This window comes from Physeter macrocephalus, chromosome 17 (assembly GCF_002837175.3).
Source record: "Physeter macrocephalus isolate SW-GA chromosome 17, ASM283717v5, whole genome shotgun sequence".
In the NCBI taxonomy this organism is placed as follows: domain Eukaryota; kingdom Metazoa; phylum Chordata; class Mammalia; order Artiodactyla; family Physeteridae; genus Physeter; species Physeter macrocephalus.
In genome coordinates this window covers 1119941-1129084 of record NC_041230.1, presented here as the reverse complement: position 1 = coordinate 1129084, position 9144 = coordinate 1119941, and the positions used below count along the sequence as shown (strand labels likewise).

Below are 9144 nucleotides of genomic sequence, written 5' to 3'. Positions count from 1 at the left end.
TGGAGCTGCCATACTAGCCTTAAGTGCCTACCTCAAGACTTATTTTTTATGGGAGAAATACACTTCTAGCTTACTTAAGCCATTGCAGGTTTCTCTGCAATTTAAAACCATACCAAACAGGAGGGAATTGAGAATACTGGTAAGAGACTGGCTGAAGTGATGATCATTGGGTAGAAGCTGGAGGGGGCACTGAAGCCAGGAAGCAGGTTCAAAATGAGGGGTCAAGGACTTAGTGGTCTCTCCTTGGCCACAAGGCAGGCATGTGGTCTGGAGATGGCAGGATGGTCAGGAGGATGTGGTCCGAGTCGGGTGCTCAAATGAGAGGCCAGGATGTTGGAGGAGGCATCTAAGGAATATCTGTGGACCAAACCAAATGACTCACGGGGAAGGGATACACCAAGTCAGCCATGGGGCAGGGGAGAAGCATGGGAGTAAAGTAGGGATGGAGTGAAATATCCAGAGAGGCCAAGGGGCAGGGGCTATATCAACTGAACCACAAGGGGGCATGGCTGGATGTTATAAAGTCTCCCCCAAAAGAGGCGCTTCATTAGGAACTTCAACTGTTTCTGATCATCTGGGTTTGAGTCCTGGCTCTTCTAATTATAAGCACACCTGTCTCACACCTGATCTAGCCATCACACATCCTCCTCCCTATGTGACCTCGGCCAAGTATTTAACCTTCCTGATCCTCAGTTTCCTCGTTCATAAAACGGGGACAATATTGGTGTCTACCTCACAGGGTTGGCGGGGAGGATTTAATGTCATACAACATAAAACATTCCCCTTCCAAACTATGTGCCAGGTACCATTTAATGACCATGTGGGATAATGTCTCTAAGTGCTCGGAATGGTGCCTGGCACACCGTGTTATAGAAGGGTCACCTACTGGTATTACCATCCCCAAGTTTGAGATGGGGAAACCAAGGCACAGAGAGGTTAGGAAGGCGGCCCAAGGTCACATAGCTAGATCTGAACCCAGGTGGTCCAACTCCACAGCCTCCACATGCAACCACTACCTGTGGTACACACACTGCCCTCCTTGACACCATATTATCCATTCCATGATTTATATACACTAACAGTGTCACCTGCCACCACCAGGAGCCACTTTGGGTCAGCACGTCCATCTCTCAGGTCCTCCATTTGGGAGAGACCCGGGAGTCATCCTCGATTCTTCCCATACCCCTCACCCCATACACGTCTGGTCCAGACAACTCCTGGGTCCATCCTCCCTGTCCAGCTGAGCCCCAACTTGCCCATCTGGAAAATGGGGCTATAAAACTCCACCTCATAGGGCTGATACAAGGATATCCCTTAGGAAGATAATTAACAAGTAACTCTGCCAGGACTTCCCTGGTGGTCCAGTGGTTTAGACTCTGAGCTTCCACTGCAGGGGACACGGGTTCGATCCCTGGTCAGGGAACTAAGATCCCGCATGCTGCACCGCGTGGCCAGCAAAAAAATATATAAACAAAACACAGCATCTTCCACGTAAGGGGCAGGTTGGTCTGGGCCCACCTGAACCACTGCATCTGGTCCGAGCCACCACTGACCTCACTGGTCTCTCTGCTTCTGCCCTTGACCCACGTGGCCTTAGTCAGACCCCCTCCTTCCTTAAAATCTTCCAATGGCTTCTCCATATCAAGAGCAAAAGCCGAAGAGACTGGCTAAAGTGATGGTCATTGGGTATAAGCTGGAAAGAGGAGCCACCTTGGCTAAGGTCAGACCAAGGGCCCACCATAGTGGTTCTCAAAGTGTGTCCCTAGAACAGCAGCAGCAGCTCCTGGGAACTTGTTAGAAATGTCCATTTCTGGGCCCCACCTCAGACCTACTGCTCAGAAGCAGAGGGTGGGGCCCAGGAGTCTGCATTTTAATAAGCTCCCGGGAGATTCTGACACACACTGTGGGGCTAGAGAACCACTGGCCCCAGGGCCTTTGCACTGGCTCTTCCCTCGGCCTGGAAGCTCTCTCCCCAGGTTATCTGCATGGCTCTCACTGTCCCCTCGTTCCAGTCTTTGCTCAATTGGACCTTCTCATTTGCACCTCTTCTGATCACCCCAATGGCCACCCCATTCCGTCCCCCTTCTGTTTTCCTCCACAGCACAGATCACCAACTGACATCAATGGCATTTCACTGATTATGTTTAATAATCAACATAAGCAACCTGAGGGCAGGTGGCTCGCAGTTTTGGTCACAGCTGTGTCCCTGGCACATTCAATAAATATCTGTGGAGTACAGCTTCTCCCAGCCTCTAATCTCCCTCTAGTCCGTCCTCCATATGGCCCCAGAGGATCTTTCTACACCCAGAGCTGACCCTGCCCTTCCCCGGCTCATAGCCCTGCTCCTTCAGGACAGAGTGTCAAGTCTCCCTGACTCCCAGCTGAACCCTGGATGTCCCCCAGGCCCCTGGCAGTCACTACATCCTCGCCCAGCTGGCCATCTGCCCCCACCCCTGCTCTTCCTTCCAGGCTCCCCGTCTCAGGGATGGCCCACTGCCCCCTCAGGCATGGAGCCAGACCCCGGACACGGCCCCTAACCCTCCTCTTCCCCTTTTCCTGAACAGCTCATCAGATCCAAGCCCCGTCCCTCCTGCCCTTGACTCTCTCTACCCTATCCCCTCTTCTCCACCTTCACAATCCCCGCCCCAGCTCTGGCCTCCTTCACAGCAGCCTCCACCCAGGCCTCCCAGCCTCCACTCTCTCCCCTGCTCCAGTCGGTCCCACACACAGCCCTCGCCAGGGTCTTCTACACCCAGAGCTGGACTTGTTTCTGCTCTTTTCAAAACCTTCTGTGGGGCTTCCCTGGTGGCGCAGTGGTTGAGAGTCCGCCTGCCAATGCGGGGTACACGGGTTCGTGCCCCGGTCCGGGAAGATCCCACGTGCCGCCGAGCGGCTGGGCCCGTGAGCCACGGCCGCTGAGCCTGCGCGTGCGGAGCCTGTGCTCCGCAACGGGAGGGGCCACAACAGCGAGAGGCCCGCGTACGGCAAAAAAAAAACAAACAAAAAACAAACACACCGGGGAGAAGAGCCATCTCCTAGAATCCTCCTCCCTCCTCCCCAGTCAGCTCTGAGGTCCTCAGCTCTCCCTTTGGGGGCGGGGGATCCGCAGCTGAAGTCTTCTCCATGCTGGACCCCCCGGGCACCCCCTGGATAGATGGGAACCTCCTCAGGTTTAGGGATCTTTGTCAAAAAGCTCCATGGCAAAAGCAGGAAGCAAAAGAAGTAACAGCTAAGATGGAGAAATAAGTGCAGAGCCCCCAGACGGCTGACGTGGCCACTTTACGCTGCAAAAGCAGTGAGCGCTCCTGCTCCCAGTCTCCAGCACACTGTGGGCATGGGGGTGGGGGAATCCTGTGTCACGTGACCACGGTGGCCTCCTGTGATCGCTGCTCATACTGCCCCTTGGCCGCAAGGGTCGCCCCAGCCCTGAGGTCCCTCCCCACCGGCACACGCACGTGTTTCTCTAGAGTGTGGCTCACCCACCCCAAGGCTGTCACGTGTGCCTGTCTCCCTTCACAGCTGCCACCTGAATCATCCTCTCTCTCCCTGTTCCTACCTGTCTTCCGGCCCCCTAATAGCCTCACGTGTCAAAAATGTGGAATCACTTTGTTAACTGGAGGGAATATGTGTGTTTTATCCTAGAGGAAGACCTCCTCCCTGAAGTCTGTCTCACGGAGGGGGGGGGGCCCTCCCTCTCACTGAGCTCTGAGGCCACCCTGGGAGGCAAGGAGATTGTCCCATCTCTCAGATGGGTAAGTTGAGGCCCGGGGGGGGGCGGGGGGGCCGTGATGTATCCAGAATCTCATAGCCAGGAAGAGGGCAAGCCACACAGTGAGGTCAGAACGCACATCTCCCTGATGCCAGCTGGCTTGAGACTCTAAGTTACTTCTGCACTGTCCGCACAAGCCCTGCCCCGTCTCCCCGACAAGGCTGCCCAGCTCCCTCAGCTTCCAAGCGTCACCTCCTCCGAGATCACTTCAAGATCAAGTTCTGGGCTTTCCCCGCACAAACATCCATCTCCTGGGGGCTCCAAGCCCACATCTCCCACCGCTGCCGGCCCCGCCCCACTCACCCCGGGCAGCGGCCACCTCCTGCAGGGAGTGGGTCATCTGGGTGAAGGCGTCGTGCAGGTGGCTCCTTTCATCGTAGTCTGGGGGTCGGAGGCAGGAGCTGGGGCGAAGCGGTTCCCCCAACACCACATCCCCAAAGTGGACCTTCCTCTGCCTCTCTCTGAGTCTCTGGCCCCCGCAAAATCTCTGTCCTCCCATCTCTGAGTCTCTGTCCTCCGCAAAGTCTCTGTCCTCCCATCTCTGAGTCTCTGGCCCCCGCAAAGTCTCTGTCCTCCCATCTCTGAGTCTCTGTCCTCCGCAAAGTCTCTGTCCTCCCGTCTCTGAGTCTCTGGCCCCCCCAAGTCTCCATCCTCCCGTCTCTGAGCCTTTGTCCCCCTCAGTCTCTCCAGGCCTCTCTGGTCCGTCCCTCCCTCCACATGCCCCCCTCGGGGCCCTGGAGGATGCTGGGTGTCTCCTCACTGATTTCAGTGTCCAGGAGGCCCTTAAAGGCATCTGTTAAGGCCTCCTCACACTTCCCGAGGTCGGGGCTCTCCAGGCCGGCGAACATCTGGCAGATTTGTTGGCGCTCGTTGTAAGACGTGAAGCAGAGGAGACAGGCCCAGGCGGAGGCCCTGAAGACCGTGAGGGCCACCAGGGCGGACGGCACAGCGCTCCCTGGGGCCAGAAGGGCCATAGCGGAGGGACTCAGCCTGTGGAGAAGCTGGAGACTTTTGTGAGGTCACCGTGGTGCGGGGGAGGGGCTCAAGATACGGGGTCAGAGGTCGGGTTTCAGTCTCCAGTCCAATGTCAGGCTCCAGGGTTTTCAGGGAGGAAGGGTGTGTGGTGTCAGGGGTCAGGGGTCGGACCCCAGGCTGATGGCTGGGCCGGATGCCAGGCTCCCAAGAACCTCACCTGTGACCCTGGACGTCCTCACAGGTTAAAGGGTCTCAGGGACCCAGAGGCCGGCAGTACAGTGTGCGGGGGCCCACCAGGCCCTGGGGTGTGGTAGTGGGGTGCAGAAGAAATGGACATGGCACAGAGACACCGTGAGGGCCCAAAAGACAGAAACCAAGCCATGGAGAGACATCGGGAGCGTCAGAGACCCAGAAAGCACCGTTAAGAGACAGATGGAGACAGGGTCTCAGAGGTCACTGTGCAGAGACCCAGCGGGGATGGAGAGACAGAGAGAAAGCAAAGCAGAGATATCTTGATGGGAGAGAAACTCTTTGAGGGAAGGGGGAGGAAGGAATGTAGGGACGAGGACACGAGGAACAGCCCAGCCTCTCCTCCCAGGATCCCTGCGGCAGCCCCTCTCCCCAGCCTGGAGGGGTGGGGCAGGGGACCGGGGTCAGGGGTCCCCGCCGGGCCGTCCCGTGCAGGGCGCAGCCTGGGGAAAGCTAGGAGGCCGTATAGTGATCTCCGTGGGTGTCCTCCTCAACTATACAACCTCCTACCTCAGCCCGGGGGGCGCGGCAGGTGGACAGACAGACGGATGGACTGGACGGACAGACGGGGGCCAGGGAGGGCGGGGAGGGCCGGGGAGGCCCCAGCCGCGATGGTGAGCCCCCGACACGGACCCACAGACACGAGCTTGTGTGCGGCGAAGGCCCCGCAAGGTCGGTTCTACGGGTGGGTGCCAGGACCCAGGAATCCGGGCCCCCGGCCCCCTCCTCCCCAAGGAACCCAGGAATCCGGGCCCCCGGCCCCTTCCTCACCAGGGACCCAAGAATTCAGGCCCCCAGCCCCTTCCTCCCCATAGGTCCCCGCAATCCAGGCCCCCTAGCCCCCCCTCCTCCCCCAGATTCAGTCCAAGTCCACAGCCCCCTTCTCCCCTGGGGACCCAGGAAGCCAGGGCCCCCAGCCCCCTCCCTCAGACCTGGGAGTCCGGCCAGGCCTGCCTCCTTGGAGAAGACACAGCCTGGCTTCCTGGATCCCGGGTCAGAGGGAACATCACCTGTTTTGGAGTTTGGTCCTTTGGACAAGACGGTTCCCTACCTACCTGTCAGATTCAGAAATCCAGGACTGGCGTGGAGACCGCCCATGCGATATAAAACCGTCAAAGCCTTTCTGGGTATTTTTTTCCCCTCTCTCTTCCCTTCTTTTGGCCTCTCACAGCTACGATCCCTGAGCGCTGATACCGCCCCAGGCCTCTGTCATGTGGCAGGCAGGGGCTCGAGGTGCCATCAGCACCCCCATTTTGCAGGTGGGAAGGCTGAGCCCCAGCCAGCTGGTGAGTGGGAGGGGCCAGGCCTGCAAGGCGGCGGGACCAGCACCCACGCTTCCCACCCCTGGGCTGAGTCTGTGCACCTGAGAGCCTCCGCCTCTGTCCAGCGCTCCGTCTGTCTTGCTCTCACTGTCTCCGGCTCCATCTCCATCTTTCTGGGTCTCTCTCCCAGTCCTGCGTGTCTCTTTCTGCTGCCGCTGGCTCAGTCTGTCTTACCTGGTCTCCATTTCCTCCAGCCTCTGCATGCTTCTCCCCGGCTCTGCGCTGCCCATCCTCCCCCTCAGCTCTGCCTTCTCCTCCTCACAGCGCCTTTCTCAGTCCGTCTCTCTCTCCTCTCCCCGCCTCCTGGTTCTCTCTCCTTTCTCTTTTCTCTTTCTTTTCCTTTCCCTTCTGTCTTTCACCCTCCTCTTCTCCCCCCCACCCCGTCTTTGTCCCTCTCCTTCTCTCTCTCCCTCAATTTCCCTGTCTCACTCTCCTCTCCCCCTTTTTCCTGTTTGCCTCCCTCTCCCTCCCCGCCTTCTCTCCATCCTTCTGTCTCCTTCGCTCCCCTCTGTCTCTCTCTCCTTTTCTCTCTCCCTTTCTCCTTCCCTCCCTCCTAGGTCTCTCTCCTTCCTTCCCTCCCTCCCCTTCTCTCTCTCTCCCTTCCTCCCTCCCTCCCTCCTAGGTCTCTCTCCTTCCTTCCCTCCCTCCCCTTCTCTCTCTCTCCCTTTCTCCTTCCCTCCCTCCTAGGTCTCTCTCCTTCCTTCCCTCCCTCCCCTTCTCTCTCTCTCTCTCTCTCTCCCTTTCTCCCTCCCTCCCTCCTAGGTCTCTCTCCTTCCTTCCCTCCCTCCCCTTCTCTCTCTCTCTCTCTCTCTCCCTTTCTCCCTCCCTCCCTCCTAGGTCTCTCTCCTTCCTTCCCTCCCTCCCCTTCTCTCTCTCTCTCTCTCTCTCCCTTTCTCCCTCCCTCCCTCCTAGGTCTCTCTCCTTCCTTCCCTCCCTCTCCTCTCTCTCTCTCTCTCTCTCTCTCTCTCTCTCTCTCTCTCTCTCTCCCCCTTTCTCCTTCCCTCTCTCCCTCCCCCTCGCAGCAGCTCGGAGCCAGGTCTGGAGCTGGGGTGGCTGGAGAAGGGGCCCAGGGCCGGGGTAGCGACCTACTGAGGAGGGGGAGGAGGGGCGGGAAGGGGGCGGAGGCGGCAAGGCGGGAGGAAGGGGCCAGAGACGGGTCTACGGTCCCAGCTCTCATTCCCCTTCCCTCCTTCCCAACCTCCCAGACCCTCAGGCGGGGGCGAGAGTCAGGCCAAGGTGGGGAGGAAGGGGAAGGGAGGAGGCTGCTCCCGCCGCCCCCCCACCCAACAACCTGGCCCAGAGCCCAGGCCTGGGTTCCCAGCATGCCCCGGGGCTGCCTGGGGCCTGAGGAGGGGGGTGAGAGCAGAGGGGAAGCTGAGAATCTTAAAGATTTGCAGGACCTGAGCATCTCCCCACTCCTCCCACACATTTCTCCTCGGGAAAACTGAGGCCCTGAGAGAAGGGTCAGGACTTGTTCAAGGTCACTGGACAAGGCCTTGGTGGAGGCCCGAACTCCCTGGGCCCATAGGCCGGATTTGGGGAAAAGGTTGGCGCTGGACTTCCCCCAGGTCTGGGTCCCCCTCCCCCTCTCTGCAGACCCTGGGGAGCCCCCAAGGGTCAGAGAGCAGACCCAAACAGTCTGGCACCATGGCAACCAGTTGGCCCCGCCCCCTTAACCCCCAGAGGGCTGGACTCCAGCTGGGGCTAAAGAGGAGGTGGGGACTCCTGGGTTCTGGGCAGGAAGGGACTGGGGGCCCGAACGCTGGGCTTTCGTGGAGCGCGGGGTATGGAACGTGGAGCCCCAGGTCTGAGGGGAGGAGAGGCTGGAGGCCCAGACTCCTGGATCTTGGGGTAAAGGGGCCTAGGGGTTCGCATTCTGGAATTCTGAGGGAGGGGGCTGGGTCGCGGACTCCCAGGTCTAAGGGAGGAGGGGGCTGGGGCCTGGAATCCCGGGTCCCCAGGGGAGCCTGGATGCTGGGCCTCTCCTCCGCCAGACATCCCCTGCCCCCGCCGCTGACCCTGGCCTGTCTGGCAGCCCAGACAGCCTCCCCCACTCCTCTGCAGCCCCCTCCCACTTGCACGGCTCACCCTTGACCCCTCAAAGCCCTGCAGCCCCTTCCCTGCCCCTCCCCCTCCCCTCCAGCCAGACGTTAACCCTTCCGTTGCCACAGGCACCGCCAAAGCCAGACTCTCTCCCTCCACCTCCCCTGAGGGCGCGGGAGGCATCTCGCCCTAGTCGGCTCCAGCTCCGAACCTAGCTACCCCAGCCCCATCTCTCTCCTCCCAATGGAAACCAGGAGGTGTTCCCTGCCCGCTCCTCCTCCTGGATCCCGGAATCCAGGCCCCCAGTCCCCTCCTCCAAGGATTCAGGAGTCTGGGTTCCCAGCCCCCTCCTCCTCCAAGAACCCAGAAATCCAGGCCCCCGGCTGCCTCCTCCCCTTAGGGACCCTCGAGTTCGGGTCCCGGGCCCCATCCCCCTCCCTCTCCGCAGACTCACGGCTCCGCAGCTCCAGCGTCGCGGGGAAGGGGTCTCGGTGGGCAGCGCCCGGGCCGGGCTGAGCCGGCCCCCGCCGCCGCCGACAGCTCTCCATCCTCTCCCCGCCTCCGCCGCCCGACGGCCTCTCCCCTTCCTCCCGGCGTCCCCGCCATCCTCCTTCCCTCCTCCCCGATTCCCTCCGGCCTGCGCCTCCTCCCGGCTCTGCGGGCCCGGCTCCCCCGCCCGGGACCCCGCAGGACCAGCCCCCTCCCCAGGGGGCCCCCGCCCCGGCCCCTCCCCATCGCCAGGCCCAGTCCGGCCTGGCTTCCCCCCCCCCGCCCCCCCCCCCCCCC

General features: G+C 60.5%; 1 protein-coding gene across 1 annotated transcript in view; it reads right to left on the bottom strand.

Moving 5' to 3' along the window:
* LOC102985170 (sperm acrosome membrane-associated protein 6) overlaps positions 1 to 4743 on the bottom strand; it is an 18435-nt gene extending 13692 nt beyond the window's left edge. Inside the window, exons 1-2 of the mRNA XM_028477827.2 lie at positions 4530 to 4743; positions 4073 to 4150 (exon numbers count right to left, since the gene is read on the bottom strand). Of these exons, the coding sequence (XP_028333628.1) occupies positions 4073 to 4150; positions 4530 to 4743 (292 nt within the window). The remainder of the gene's footprint in view (positions 1 to 4072; positions 4151 to 4529) is intronic.
* Between the last annotated feature and the right edge of the window lie 4401 nt (positions 4744 to 9144).